The 17,027-nt window shown below is 38.2% G+C and overlaps 1 protein-coding gene across 2 annotated transcripts in view; it reads right to left on the reverse strand.

Moving 5' to 3' along the window:
• Positions 1-3,645: 3,645 nt before the first annotated feature.
• The window catches only part of LOC127791236 (uncharacterized), a 71,534-nt gene continuing 58,152 nt past the window's right edge, over positions 3,646-17,027 (reverse strand). For both annotated transcript variants that reach the window (XM_052321111.1, XM_052321109.1), the window contains exon 9: positions 3,646-3,675. In XM_052321111.1, the coding sequence (XP_052177071.1) occupies positions 3,661-3,675 (15 nt within the window). In that variant the 3' untranslated portion in view covers positions 3,646-3,660. The remainder of the gene's footprint in view (positions 3,676-17,027) is intronic.

Genomic DNA, 17,027 nt, shown 5'->3' on the forward strand with positions numbered 1-17,027 from the left:
ACTATAAATTATGAGGAATCTTGGGGATTGGCCTTCATGATTTGTTATAAGTGATGAAACGTTTTAATATTTTCATTAAGAATAATAGAAAGACCATGAAAATGGTTGGATTTAAGGTTCTTGTACTAGTTAAGATGATTGAGATTTTTGTTGATAAAAAGGATTCAAAAGGTGATTTTGAAACGAACCCCAATACTTTTGTGTATCAAAAAAGAATAACATCATGACTTATGATGATTACAAGACATTAGGATTCTATGATCAAACAATTAGATTTATTATATGTTTAAATGAATGATTGGTGCTTAGTTTTGAAATCCATGACAAGGCAAGAAGTCCAAATTAAATGAATCCTAAGAGACTATAACTTAAGATTATTGTAGCGGCCCGCCTCCCGGAGCCCCCGTCAGTATAGAGAATCTGTGAGAGGGTCATTACTTGAGTGATATAGAATAATAACACAAACTAAAAACTCAAACACCACCCTTATTTAAACCATACCTTTTAATCACATAGCATCTCATAGTCGTTCTTACATAAACATTCATACCGTGAGCCCACCTGGCTTACATAATATATATCCATCTCTAAAATTATAAAACGTTACTCTAACACAAGCACAATGATACCCAGGATCTAGTTTCGGGAGAAATCTGCACTTGCTATCATGATCAACCTATGGACCCAACCCCGTCGAACGTACTTGCCAATACAGGCGTCTTCTCTACCTAGAATGATGGAAAATAAAGGCGAGTCGCGAGACTCAACAAGCTCTAGAAAGGAAGGTTGTAGGTTAAAGACTAAACTATCCCCATAACACCCCATGCAAGTCATGTCATGCCATGTCCAATACCTGCCTTATTTTTAGATGCATAAATATATAATAAACTTCACATAAATGGTCATTGGGGCCCACATAAAACACACATTGGCACCCAAGTCCAACATACAAACCTGTTAGCAGCCCAATATAGGCTACTTTATCACTGCTTACACTGTGGGTCATATCCCACTTTCCCATAATCACTCATACTGTGGGTCGTATCCCATTTACCACAATCACTCACACTCTGGGTCGTATCCCACTTACCACGTGGGCCATTTCCACGGCATACGTTCCGTAGTGGGCGCCACCCATCCCCATCACTTATAGCCACACATCCTCACCATGTAATGCAACAAATAAGAAATGCAATGGATTTTGTAGCACAATCGTGATGACAAGACCCCCATAAACTAAGCATCAGGCCCTGCTATGCCCACATAGGAAGACACACATGTGAAATGCTGTAAATGCACCGGCTCACCTAAGGAACCCAAGTTAGCTCTTAGACTAATCGAGTCATGCAAATGCTCACACATCCCATCACACACAAAGCATGTCCCCCAAATGAATGTAACCCAGTCCCTATGCAACACACGCATCATGATATGCACAAACCAAGACGGGAATCTGACAATACTAGCTCTTCTAGCCCGTCTAGCGCTTATCGTAACAGCCGATGACTAGTGCCCATACATCCAGCCATCAATTGCCACAACCCATGGTCAACAATCAGTGGCTTTGTATCCCATACCCTTAGACACACCCACTGACAACATCAAACTTATACACTTCCGACTCAACATTTCTTAAGCTACTCTCATGACATCTCATGCACTCGTAACATAACCATTAACATACCATTCTTGATCTCATTCCCTCTTATTTACATAAAACCATCTCAACATACATAATAGACTCTTAACATATTCCCATAACCTAAACCATAACATTTACTAAGAACCTAGCCCCAACGGGTTCGACATCATTCCCAAGGAAAGCGGAGCGATACGAAGCTTCATGATGGACGAAAAGAACGACACCGAGACATCGCTGCTTAGCTCATTTCACTAACAATAAACTCATTAATAAAATATAGATCATATGGTGGTTACCACGAGGATTATTTTTATTAATGCGTGGAATCGAGTCACGGTGAGAGAGGAAATAAAATACGAGAAACCGCAGAGATTTTCACGGGAAATAAAGAACATGAGGATAGGGTTAGGAGCTTACCTTTATTTGGCTGGTTCTGGCCTTTATCGCGTTCTCGCTGCGAAGTATAACATTCTATAGAAAATAACAAGATAACGGCTCAAATTAATTAAATCTAACCACATAATCCACGTAATCTAACTGTGAAAAACCTATAATTTAAGTATATAACACCTCCAATAATTTAACCCACTTACCGAAATACTTTAAACACCGAATGCCCCAAGATTCTCTAATTTTTCTTCCTATTTCCTATAATTTTCTCTCCTTCCTGTTGCTAGCCGAGCTCTCCTCCTTCTCACTCAATTTTCTCCCATTTTGGCTCTCTGTTCGTACACAAGAATGGCCATATTTGGCCTTTTATATGAGCAGAAATGAAGGCTTAGCGAGCAAGGCAGATGTGAGGCCCACAGTACGCCACGTGGCGCGCCCAGCTACAGCTGCATCGCCCCCCACCGCCTACCCAAAACGATGCCATTTTGAGTGCCTTATGGCTAAATAAATTCAGCCAAAAATCCTCGCGCGCACCTGCTCCCCTACGGCCTTAAACCCTTGCTTTTAGGGGTGTTCGCGGTTCGGTTTGGCTGGTTTTGAGCCGGTTTAAAGTGCCAAACCGTAGGCTTGATTTTCTACCAAATCAAACCGAGCAGTTTGATTTGGTGCAGAAAATCGAACTGAACTGAACCGCAAATTGTGGTTTGGTTCGGTTCGGTTTTCACGATTTCACTTTTTTTGCATTAGTTCCGGTCCAGGCCGGTTCGGTTCTGTTTGGTTAAAACCAAACCGGTACTAAATTTGTGTTTTTGCTACAAATTCACTGTTTACACTGAGATGACCTAATTTAATCCATATGGTCAACGTGAGTAACTTATGGCCTAGTGTTGTTGGACTACATGGAGCAACTCAATTAAACACCAGCAACATAATGTAGTTAAAAATAGAACATTAAGCATGAAAATGCAGAACCTTAAGAACCTTCTTGCAGGACAAAGATTAGCAAAGTACAAAAATTTAATGGAAACATGGTTTAAAAGTCACAATACAACAGATTTAGGAGGTGTCTACTAAATTTTTAGATCAAGTCAATTCCTGAACAGACATTTAATAAGCATAAATGCAACATAATGCTTTCCCAAGAACCAATAGGACAACTCAGAATCAAACACCAGCAAATGAAACAAAGGAAATATTAATGAGTATAAATAGAGAGCAATAATTCCATTCCTAACACATCATGTAGATGAAAACCTTCTAGTAAAGACAACCATAACAGTAAGAAAGCAACAATTCCATTACCGTTTCAGTGCATTCCCATTGAAACAAAAGCCCGAAACTTTATCTCTAACACCAACCTAACACATCACTAATCAAAGTTCAAACTTCTAGTTTGGTGCAAGATAGCTCTAACACCAAAGTAACACATCCTTTGACTTTATCTCTAAGCAGCAATTGAAACAAAAGCCTGCACAATGAAGAGATTATGAACAAAGGAAATAATGAGTATAAATATAGCATGAAGAGATTAGGAACAAAGGAAATAGAGCACACACACAGTTCAAAGTTTACAAGCATGCTCCAAAGTCTTCAACTTCATCACTAATCAAGGCTGATAAATTTTTTTGTCATAACGGACTTATCTGCAATATTAAGGAGAACAATAAAATTAGAAAATTAAAATGTTAAAATTAAAAATTAATACAAATAAAATAATAAACATGTTTGATGAGTAGATAAAAAATTATCAGATTCAATTGATTTATAAGTAGCATGCTTTTCTAATATTGGGCTCATATCCAATGGTAAAAATGTAGCTCTCAACCAATTCTGGAAATAAATCAACGCTTTTACCATATATGGACACAACGAACTTCGAAAGCAATCAAGCACCCTACCTCTAGTGCTAAAAACTGACTCAAAAGCTATTGTTGACACTTGAATGACAAGAACATCTCTAACAATCAGTGATAGGACATGGTACTTTGTCGAAGATACCTTCCACCATGCCAATATATCAAAAGTCTTGTTTCTTATATCCTTATTTGGCTCATCTAGGTACCTTTCAAGCTCATTTTTCATTTCAGTAGCATTGTAATACCCCATGTTCATATAAAGTTGTCACATAATTTCGATGAGTTTAGAGTACCGAAAAATTGGTTTGATAGCAGTTATAAGTACCGAATCAACTGCAGAGAATGCCTCGGAGTGAAATTATCCAAGAAAAATGATATGGTTTTGATGAGCGTTCCAAGATAGGATTTATGGTATCAAAAGAAATTAAATCGGGAACGATTTTTGATACATCTAAAATATAGCTGCCATTTAGGCTGCAAAACCGAATCGTTGCAAGAGACTCCTGAAAAATTAATGGAACCCTAGGGGGGCTCCGATTTTGCGTAAGGATCAACCCTTCAGTGGTTTTGAGATGAAATGACGGCCCGGTGAGGACATTGGGATGAATCGTTCCTTTTAACTAAGTTTTGAGTTATTAATTTTGTATTTTCGGTATCGTAATGTCAATTAATTCAATGTTTGAGAATATTATTGCAATTAGAGAATTATTTCGGTGAAATTAAGAAAAAAAATTGGGATTTATATGTAATTAAATGTGTAATAAATCAATATAATATAGAATTATATATATATATATAGAGAGAGAGAGAGAGAGAGAGATTGTGTGCGTATGGCAGCCATCCCCTGCAAGTAGCCATGCCCTGTCACTGCAATCTCCATGCCTTTGCAAATTGCCAACCCAAAGCCACGCCTCTGCAAGATTTTTGGAGTGTCTTTCATGCTAAGAGGGATGGGCAACGCACCTGGACGCGCAGGATGTGGCCTATAAATAGAGAGGAATGGAAGCAAATGGGGAAGAAGCAGAGGAAGCAGCTAGCAGCCATGGCTGGCCGCGATGGGAGCTGGGCAGACCGAGGATGGCTGGTGGCAAAGATGCGGTGGAGACCGGTGCGGCTGCTAGCTAGGCTGAAGGTAGCCGGGTTGGCCGTGAGCTCCAGTGCGCGGCCATGGAAGCCGCTGCGGAGCTGGAGGCGTGAGGCAGGGGGCGGCCGGAGTGCATGTGAGGCGGCCCAGCATGGTGGTGGTGGTTTGGCGAGGTCGAGGCAGCCGACGGAGGCCGAAGAGAGCAGCGATAGCGGTCGGCGGAGGCAGGCTGTGCGCGTGGCCATGGCGGTCCGTGCGCTAGAAAAGAAGCAGAGGAGAGGAAGAAGAAGAAGAAGAAAGAAAAAAGTAGAAAGAAAGAATGAAAAAAAAGAAAAGAGAAGAAGCAAGTTGCAAGAGTTGTAGGCGGGCGCTGGAGGAAGAAATGAAGGAAGAAGAAGGTGAATAGGGACAAAAAGAAATAGAAAAGAAAAAGAAAAGAAAAGAAAATGGGAGAAAAAAAAAGGAAAAATTGAGGAAATGTGGAAAAATTTTTGAAAAATAAGAAATAAAGTTTTATGGTTATTTCGGAGATTTTAGGCAAGAAAATGGTTCAGGCACGCGTTTCGAGATTAGGGCACGCATACCGAGGAAGCCAAAGAAGCTAAGTTTAGGTAAGTAAAATTTCCTAAAAAATTTTAGAAATTCAAGAATGTTATTTTATGAATTGTCGTAGCGAAATATTTGAGAAAATATTTGAGAAATATTTAGCTGGATTTATTGAGGAAAAATAGGAAGAAATAGAGAAAATTATAGAAAATGCCAGAAATTATGGAAAATAGGTTTTAATGTTTATTTAAATAATTATGGTGAATAGGATGCTTTGAGGAATAAGTTGAAGTGACTCGTCGAATTTTGAGGTTGGCACACAAATCGAGGCGATGCACGAGGCAATGCATGAAAATCGATGTAGCCCGATAAGCTTGAGAAGGTAAGTGGTACTTCCCAACTAGATTTAGTTTTATGAAAACTGCTTGGTTTGTAAGTAGTTTATGTTCCTCGAAAATGTTTTCATTATATTGAAATACTCTGATACGTACCCATCACGTAGACTGCATACATGACATGACTATGAAATGCATAAATACATGTTGATATCATTGATCACTCGCATTGAGGCTGTAGGGAGTACGAACTGACACTGCTACTTTACCAAGGGTGCACCGATACACCCCGACTTCGAAAGAGGTGGTCGCAAAAATGGTAGGAAGCATGAGGGGTGCAGTTGACACCTACGAGGAAAGACATTACATACACACATGATATAGCATTATGTACTCTTACTGAGATGGTTCATCATCTAACTTGGGTTTTGCCCCTGGAATATTTAAACGTTCCAAATGGAGATTGTAGCAGATTCAAGAATAAATGAGGTATGAAATGGCACTTAGCAGAGTGCATGAAGAATGAAATGTATGTTATATTCTGCTGCTTTGAATTTTGAACATTTTGAGAAATGTTGATGTATATTCTTATGGTTAATAAAGATGTAAGAATTGATTTATGATCAATGTTAAGATATCAAGTTTCGATCATTGTTTCCGCAATTTGATGTGTATAATGATTCTCTTTCGAGATAAATAAATGGGAATTCTGGGATGATTTCGAGGAATGATGTGGTGTAGCATTAATGTTTGAAAGAATAAAAAAATTATTGTCCCGGAATTGTCCCAAGTTATAACGCGCCTGGGAAAGCAGGGCGTTACAATTGGTATCAGAGCTTAAGTTTATTGGAAGCCTTAAGTGACTCTGATGTAGTTGATATCGGAGTCAAACCCTATATGGAGATCAGGGAACAACAATTTGGAGATTTAAGAGGATCCGATATTGATAAAACTAGTTAGTAGGAACCCCAAGTGGAGGTTTAGAGGAAAGAGAGTAATAGTTCATAAGACAAAATCCCTATTTTGGAGGTTCGGGGATTGTCGATTGAAGGCTTAGAGGTTACTGGATTTAAGTGTTGTGTAGTGGAAGTGCATGTCTAGGGAAGTTCTGACTAAGGAAAGACTTGGTATTTAAGTGTGTCCATTTGTGACCCACCTTTCTTTCCTGGGAACTTACCTGGTGTACTATTCACATACAGACACTATTCCAGTATACGATTACTATTCTCAGTAAATAGTGAAAGCCTGATAGAAGCTAGTACAAGCAGAATGATCTAGCTATGGAAGTTAGGATCCGATGATATGAGTCAGGTGTAAGGTTGGCTTGATAACCATGATTATGGATCCGAGAGATTTAGAGACTGTTGATTTGAGGTCATTAGTTAAAATCTTTATAATGAAAGATATGATAATTGTGGTTATCGAGGATAATTGAATCATGAATGATTAGTTTGATGTGACATGGCCTAGCTAAAGAGTTAGGATCAAATGATAAGTATTTCGAGGATCATTTAATGTCTCGGAAATAGGATGTGTAGATCAGAGATCCAACGGATTAAGTCAAGTGAGAGGCCGAAGATGGTCAAATGATGGCGTATGAGTTGTGTCGATCGATGAGCTGGTAGTGGTGCAACCGATGTGACAAGCAGAGACAGGATAAGGAACTCTAGCAACGTGATGACACTACTGGTTCGGTGTTCACAGTGATAGATCTGGATCTAGGGACCCACGTGCAGATAGTTGATGGATAGCTTGCGATAAGGTATGAGAAGCCCGTCGATCGAAGCATCATAGCAGACTGCCTGAGAGACGATCAGATGCTGAAGATCTGGGACAGCCCAGTCAGGTCTATACCTTGTATGGGTCTAAGTCCCAATGGTTTAGGAGTGAGGTGTACCACTAGCTGTAATTGATTGAGACCGAAAAATCAACCCGAAATGAAATGGATTGAATATGGACTGAGTGTCCTATTTAAAGAATTGCAACGAAGTTCGCGGTCATCTTGGGAGAGGGTGACACGATGAACAATGTGAGGCTCGAGGAGTGAAATACCTCGGTATTTAGTAGGGTAATGGGATCATGAAGGGTTGTGTGCTGATAGTCAACTATATCTAAAGGGCAAAATGCGAGAGTTAATGGATTCTCGGCAAACAAGATTTCGGGTAGTAGAGCATGGTTAGTTCAAGGCCTTGACGATGAGTAGTAAGATGGCAACCTCGGTTCAAAGTAGAGTTCAGCTACCGAAAAATGAAAGAGTTGCTTGATAGGTCATATTGACCCTAAAGGAATGATAAAGAGACCTAGTCAACGAAGGTTGTGACTACGGTTCAGTATGCCAAGTGGACTTGAGGATTCAAAAATCTGTAAGAGAAGACTTGTGAATAAGTTATGCCTTGTGTATCGGTATGTGGACCTGAATCGTTATTTGAGGTTTAAAGTATCATTCGGTAAAGAGAACTTGCAAGTTTGAGGTTCGGTTGTTTTTAGGAAATAATTGGAACCAGGTAACGTGATTTGGGATTTTCGAGGAATTTCCCTAAGGATTGGAGTACCATGGGAGACGTAAGTACCTACCCACTGTAGTTAGCGAGATGGTTATGGATAGATGTCTTTGAGAATCTTTGGCATGGCAAATGTGCCAAGATGTCAGATTGTAGTAGGAAACGCCGTTGGAGATCTAGAATTTTCAATTTTAGGAGAATGGAACTCCTGTTGGGCTAAACGGTTAGTCTAGATAACCCTGATGGGCAAATCGGGAGATGTGTAGCTAGACGATCACTAAAGTGATGTAAGCAAGTTATGAAAATAAGGAGCCTGTCAATATGTGGTACGGGCACTTGTGGTTAATGAAAAGCCGTGAGAAAGTTGAGGAAGTGAGAGAAATATCAGAATGTGCTCTCGGAAGATTTATTGGAATTATTTCTTAATGATGGAATTGCCAATAATAGCTTGAGGTCATTAGATGCTTAGCTATAAGTGGCTTGATTGATTATTAGGCTTTGAAAGAGGTGATAATTAAGAGTTAATATCTTTACCTCAAATTTGATGAATTATAAAACAACTGTAAGAGACTATGGTATTTTTTAGGAATGATGTGCGATCAAGGAGTAAAGTAGACCCGTGTAATATTAAGGTTATGTGTGACGCTCTTCATTGTGATGCTTGGGAGTAAATAGTCCCAAGATTTTGATTGGATGATAATGATGTCATAGACTAAGAGGCTAAAATAGTACGAATAAAGTTAATAGCCCTATTACCAAGACAAGTAGACAATAAAGTCGATGAGCAAGTTTAGAGATTGCGAGTTAACAGTGAACTTGTGCTACGGTTGACTGGAAGTCAAAAGAGCCGATGGTCAGATGCAAGCAAAGTAATCAGATGATTTCTTTATGATAAAGTATGATTGGCATGAGATGGTGCCTTAAGGATCGAGTATGATTAAAGTTAGTTGACATGAAACATTATTACTCGAGTATTAGTTCAAGCAAATTTGAGGATTTTATGGTTAAATTGACGATATAAGACGTTATTTGAGGATCACTTCGAAAAGTGCGAGAAGTTACTTAAGTTATGGGTATATGGATGAATAGGTATTAGTTTGGCGACCAAGTAACAAAGGAGCAAGCGATGCAAGAATATTAGTATTGCTAGACTTGGAAGACAACGTTAGATTTCGATCAATATTAAATGTTAAGTTACAGAAGGAAGTTTTGGAGACAGATAGAATCCATTAATAAAGATTTCTTAAGGAAATAGTTACATGACATGATTAGAAGATGATTGTGGTTAATTGGAAAAAAAACTTGAGATTATATCGGGAGATGAATACCTACAAGAATGGGGAAACAACAGAAATCTCGAATAGATTAGCATAAGTAAAGATTAAGCAATGACTAAGTTTGAGATGACCTAAGATAAGGCATAGCTAGTTTTGAGGATATGTGATGACGTATATTTGTGATGTTTTTGGATCCAAGGGTACACGAAATAGTTTGATGACATAAAAAATATTTATTTGAGGATCAATTTGATAAAAGTCAAGATGTATCGAGATCAGAGACTTTTGTGTTAATCATGATTGATTGGTTCAAGATGAATGACGTTGTAGGAAATCGAAATTAGAGAAGTGTCGTGATTAAGGATATCGATTGGATGACTTAGTGAAAATCAAATTGAAAATTGATAATGAAGATATGAGAGTTGCGGGCTCATTATGATGATAAGTGTAGGAGTTCAAGTGGAGACTTGTGGCCTAAGGATCGAGTTATGTGGTTAGTGGCTATGAAAGAGAAATCCGAAAAGCATGTGTGGTTGAGAAGTGTACTTGTCTAGGGATTGATAAGTGTGGTCAGCCCAAGAGTTCTAATTTTGAGATTTAGGATATGTGGCAAATTTTGAGGACGAAATTTTTGTAAGGAGGGGAGAATGTAATACCCCATGTTCATATAAAGTTGTCACCTAATTTCGATGAGTTTAGAGTACCGAAAAATTGGTTTGATAGCAGTTATAAGTACCGAATCAATTGCAGGGAATGCCTCGGAGTGAAATTGTCCAAGAAAAATGATATGGTTTCGATGAGCGTTCCAAGATAGGATTTATGGTATCAAAAGAAATCAAATCAAGAACGATTTTCGGTACAGCTAAAATATAGCTGCCATTTGGGCTGCAAAACCGAATCATTGTAGGAGACTCCTGAAAAATCAACGGAACCCTAGGAGGGATTCAGTTTTGCGTAAGGATCAACCCTTCAGTGGTTTTGAGATGAAATGACTGCCCGGTGAGGACACTGGGATGAATCGTTCTTTTTGACTAAGTTTTGAGTTATTAATTTTGTATTTTCGGTATCGTAATACCAATTAATTCAATGTTTGAGGATATTATTGCAATTAGAGAATTATTTCGGTGAAATTAAGAAAAAAAATGGGATTTATATGTAATTAAATGTGTAATAAATCAATATAATATAGAATTATATATATATATATAGAGAGAGAGAGAGAGAGAGAGATTGTGTGCGTATGGCAGCCATCCCCTGCAAGTAGCCATGCCTTGTCACTGCAATCTCCATGCCTTTGCAAATTGCCAACCCAAAGCCACGCCTCTGCAAGATTTTTGGAGTGTCTTTCACGCTAAGAGGGATGGGCAACATAGCTGGATGTGGCCTATAAATAGAGAGGAATGGAAGCAAATGGGGAAGAAGCAGAGGAAGCAGCTAGCAGCCATGGCTGGTCGCGATAAGTGCTGGACAGACCGAGGATGGCTGGCGGCGAAGCTGCGGTGGAGGCCGGTACGGCTGCTAGCTAGGCCGAAGGCAACCGGGTTGGCTGCAAGCTCCAGTGTGCGGCCATGGCAGTCGCTGCGGAGCTGGAGGCGTGAGGTAGGGGGCGGCCGGAGTGCATGCGAGGTGGCCCAGCATGGTGGCGGTGGTCCGGCGAGGCCAAGGTAGCCAACGGAGGCCGGAGAGAGCAGCGGCAGTGGTCGGCGGAGGCGGGTTGTGCACGTGGCCATGGCAGTTCGTGCACTGGAAAAGAAGCAGATGAGAGGAAGAAGAAGAAGAGAAGGAAGGAAGGAAGAAGAAGAAGAAGAAGAAAGAAAAAAGAAGAAAGAAGGAATGAAAAAAGAAAAGAAAAGAGAAGAAGCAAGGCGCAGAAGTTGCAGGCGGGCGCTGGAGGAAGAAATGAAGGAAGAAGAAGGTGAATAGGGAAAAAAAGAAATAGAAAAGAAAAAGAAAAGAAAAGAAAAGAAAATGGGAGAAAAAAATAGGAAAAATAGACGAAATGTGGAAAAATTTCTAAAAAATAGGAAATAGATTTTTATGGTTATTCCGGAGATTTTAGGCAAGAAAATGGTTCGGGCACGCATACCGAGAAAGCCGAAGAAGCTAAGTTAAGGTAAGTAAAATTTCCTAAAAAATTTCAGAAATTCAAAAATGTTATTTTATGAATTGTCGTATCGAAATATTTGAGAAATATTTAGCTAGATTTATTGAGGAAAAATAGGAAGAAATAGAGAAAATTATAGAAAATGCCAGAAATTATGAAAAAATAGGTTTTAATGTTTATTTAAATAATTATGGTGAATAGGATGCTTTGAGGAATAAGTTGAAGTGACTCGTCGAATTTTGAGGTTGGCACGCAAATCGAGGCGATGCACGGGGCAATGCATGAATATAGATGTAGCCCGATAAGCTTGAGAAGGTAAGTGGTACTTCCCAACTAGAGTTAGTTTTATGAAAACTGCTTGGTTTGTAAGTAGTTTATGTTCCTCGAAAATGTTTTCATTATATTGAAATACTCTGATACGTACCCATCACGTAGACTGCATACATGACATGACTATGAAATGCATAAATACACGTTGATATCATTGATCACTCGCATTGAGGCCGTAGGGAGTACGAACTGGCACCGCTGCTTTACCAAGGGTGCACCCATACACCCCGGCTTCGAAAGAGGTGGCCGCAAAAATGGTAGGTAGCATGAGGGGTGCAGTTGACACCTACGAGGAAAGACATTGCATACACACATGATATAGCATTATGTACCCTTACTTAGATGGTTTATCATCTAAGTTGGGTTTTGCCCCTAGAATATTTAAACATTCCAGATGGAGATTATAGCAGATTCGAGGATAAATGAGGCATGAAATGGCACTTAGCAAAGTGCATAAACAACAAACAACAACATATCCAACCTTTATCCCAGTATGTGGGGTCGGCTACATGAATTCTAGACTTCCATGTATTTCTGTCTTTTGTCATATTCTCATTTAGATCCATATATTTCATAGTAAAGTGCATGAAGAATGAAATGTATGTTATGTTCTGCTACTTTGAATTTTGAACATTTTGAGAAATGTTGATGTATATCCTTATAGTTAATAAAGATGTGAGAATTGATTTATGATCAATGTTAAGATATCAGGTTTCGATCATTGCTTCCGCAATTTGATGTGTATAATGATTCTCTTTCAAGATAAATAAATCGGAATTTTGGGACGATTTCGAGGAATGATGTGGTGTAGCATTAATGTTTGAAAGAAAAAAAAAATTATTGTCTCTAAATTGTCCCAAGTTATAATGCTCCTGGGAAAGTGGGGCGTTATAAGCATTATCTTGAAAACATTCTTTCTCAAAACCAGATTTAAACATGTTAACAGTATCATCCTTATCAAGATCCACAATTGGAAACCTTGGTCCAAAAGTTGTTCCACCTTGTTCATATGATTCAATTGATGCATAAAAATTCACTAACTTCCCTAGAGTGCTCTTGATAGAATCCATAATGGTTTGAACTTGATCTTCAGGATAGAGTTTGTGCAAACAAAATGCCACATATTTCATTTTGTACCTAGGATCAAGTACAACTGCCTCACAAAGAAGCATATTTTGGTTTTCAATGTTGCCCCAATACTTATCAAATTTTCTCTTCATGCTAGAAGCCAAATCTTTCAAGATTGATTCGTAACATGAACTCTATTTGTTTAGTCTACCAAGCACATTACAAATTTCATGGAAATAATTATTTGCAGTAACATTCAAGGAAGCACTAAATGTGAGGGTAGCATCATAAAAAGTCTTCAAAAACTTACAAAATGTTGCACAATTCTCCCAATTTGTAGAATTTGGTGGCCCAATATGTTTTTTTCAATTTCTATCCTCTTGACAAAAATATTGAGAATAAAGCAAATCTTCTTCTTCCAACAAGTTAAATGCATCAACATATTTTAGTGCATGATCCAACATTAAATAGGTGGAGTTCCACCTTGTTGGCACATCCAAGCACACAAGAGCTTTCTTTTCTTTACATGTATTCTTCACACAAGTTTTTAATTTTTCCAATCTTGAAGGAGAAGCTCTAACATAGCTAACTGCACTACGTACAACCATAATAGAGTAATCCAATTCCTTTAAGCCATCACCCACTATCAAATTCAAAATATGAGCCGAACGCCTCACATGTAAAAATTCCCCATCACAAACAGCACTCTTCCAAATCTGTAATCTTTTTCTCATGTGCCCAATAGCCCCATTGTTAGAAGCAGCATTGTCAAATGTGATTGTAAAAACCTTCTCAATCCCCCATTCTTTCAAACACGCCTCAATTGATTTATCAATTGTCTCTCCCTTATGATTTGAAATTTGACAAAAAATTCAATATTCTTTTTTGCATTTTCCATTCAGAATCTATAAAATGAGTTGTAAGCACCATATAATTAATATTTTGAATGGAATTCCATGTATCAGTGGTAAGAGAGACTCTTTGTGAATTCTTAACAAAAAATGACTTCAATTTTTTCTTCTCTTCATTATAAAGACTAATTATATCTCTAGCAATTGTAATGCATGAAGGAGAATTAAACTTAGGGCATGCAGTATTATAAAATAATCTAAACCCTTCCTGCTCCACAAACCAAAATGACAATTCATCAATGACAATCATTTTGGCGCATGCCATCCTACAAGCCGCCTGACTAAATCTTGTAGCTACAAGATTACTACCTAATCCACTTCCATTCTCACTGTCACTCTTCTTTAGATAATGTAAAATCTTTTTCTTCTTATCTTCTAATTTGTAAGGATTCTTCTTACACTGATTGTTTATATGGTTCCAAAGAGTACTTGTCCCATTTCTTTTAGTATCACTTTCATAATCTTTGCCACAATAGTTGCACACAGCTCCAGGCTCAGAATAGTCATCCTCATTTTTTGTAAAATGTTCCCATATTTCAAATTGCTGCCTAGGTTTCCTTTTTACAGCTTTGTCCTTAGAGTCCTTAGGTGACAACAAAGGTTTAGAACCACTACTTGATTCAATGGTCGTATTGGTCATTTGATTTTCACTGATGTTTCTCATACATTCAGGATCAGTATTACTATCTGATTCCATCTGTCATTGAAGCAATGGACATTACTAGAGAATTTAAACAAGGCACTGGACATTACTAGAGAATTTAAACAAGGCATGCATTCAAATTGAATTTACTAGGGTATGCACTAAAAATTAGTTTCTTTCACAGTCACTGCATATAGCTGGGTCCCTTTCTGATCACAAAAGCCAAACTCCTTTCTGTTCAAATAAATTAGCTAGGATGAGGAGATTATAGTAGAATTTATAGTATATATAAGAAGGACAAAGTGGAGGGAAAGATAACATGCCTTTGTTTGTTTTGCGTACTATAACAAAATTGTCTTCTAAAGAAAATACAACTCGCTGAAAGTTTTTCCTCACAAGTCAGAAGCATTTTGTGACTAAAAATAGGTAAATAAATCAACAGAAATAGTTGTGAGAAAGAGTCTCTACCCTCAACCGACAAATCCACGATCGAAAAGGGGGAAGAAGGCGACAGGACTGCTGCAAGGCAACGACGATGTCAAGAGGTGATACTAGCAACTGGGGAATTGGGGATCGAAAACGCTAGGGGAAGAAGGCAACGGGACGCTCGGAGTCGGACTGCTGCAAGGCGAGCGTCTACTGCGACTAGAGCCTACGACATGGGGGCTGTTGGTGGGTGGCACCGATCGGCAATCCGAGGGTCCAAGGGGAGAGAAAGACTGCAGCAGGTGGGTGGGTGCGGGTTAGGGTTTGGGGGAAAAGGTAGAAAAATAGGAGAGGAAGGAAGGAATAGACGATGCCCGAGGTGCCTCTTTTATATTTTATATTTTTAATTTTTTAATTATATATTATATATATGCGGGCGGTTCGATTTTGAACCGAACTGCCGGTCTGCCAAACTGCGAATCGCGTAGTTTGGCAGTTTTCCAAGCTGAACCAAACCACAAATTCAAAAAAACTGGTCGGTTCGGTTCGATTCAGTTCCGCTGGAAATCGCGGTCCAGCGGGTTTTTTGAACACTCCTACTTGCCTTGCCACAGCCGTCCTCGCGCGCGACTACCCAGTTGCCACTTGCTTTCAACCATTATACGCCCCCCATTAATTATAAAGAAACCCCACGAAAAATTCCCAAAATTACACTAGCTACCCAACACTTCTGAAAATCCCACTTACGCCCCACATTTAATTACACTATTACCCCAAATTTTCAAAATTCACCCAAATCGGTTTATTTTAATCTTTCCTTATTTCCATAAATACTCCCAAATAAAATTATTAATTACCTTAATTTTCCATTTCCTCAAAACAATATAAATAAATACCTCCTCTTAAATCTCCAAATATTCCATAATGACTTCAAATAGCATAATTAATCATTATTATTTATCTCCAAATTTTGGCATGTTACAATTATACTTGATGGTAAAGACAAAACAAGTAAAGATGAGATACGAATTTCTTACCATTGAGGTTTAAAATAATTCTGAGGGATAAAATAGCAATATAGTTATACTAGGAGATATGAAAATTAATAGGAGACAAAAATCAATAGGGCTTGGGTAGTTGATGAATTTACTAATCTATTTCCCTAGGATCTATGCCTACGCTATTTTTACCTTGAGAAATTGAAGAAATCATACTTGTAACAAATCCCATTTCAATACAAAATGGCCTGGCAAAATTAAGGAAATTGAAGGGACAATTACAAGATTTACTTAATAAGGGATAAATTCGACTTAGCATGTCTCCTTGGGATGTGCCTATATTGTTGTAAAGAAAAAGGATAAAAGTCTAAGTATGTTTATGGACTACCAACAATTGAACAAGGTGAAAATTAAAAATAAATACTTTCTCCTTAGAATTGAAGAATTGTTTGTCGAACTACAAGGTGAAAAAATCTTCTTAAAAATCAATTTGGGTTCAGGTTACTACCAATTGAGGCTAAAGGACAAAGATGTGCCCAAGGCTGCTCTTAGGTCCCGTTATGGACATTATGAATATTTGGTAATGTTATTTGGATTTTCCAATGCACCTACCACCTTCATGGATCTAATAAATAGAATCTTCAAAACCTACTTAGATAGGTTTGTGATAGTATTTATCGATGACATTTTAATATAGTCAACTAGCAAAAAGGAGCAAGAATAACACTTGAAAACTATATTAGAGACTCTACAAAAGAAAGAATTGTATGTTAAATTTTCAAAGTGTGAATTTTGGCTACCATAAGTAGTTTTTCTGGACCATGTGATCTCCAAAATAGGAATTTTTGTGGACCTATTAAGTTAGTGATGTGTGATGAGAAAAAGCATCGAAAAATAAATTAATAAGCAGATCAAC

The sequence above is a fragment of the Diospyros lotus genome, chromosome 1, assembly GCF_014633365.1.
Source record: "Diospyros lotus cultivar Yz01 chromosome 1, ASM1463336v1, whole genome shotgun sequence".
Lineage (NCBI taxonomy): Eukaryota > Viridiplantae > Streptophyta > Magnoliopsida > Ericales > Ebenaceae > Diospyros > Diospyros lotus.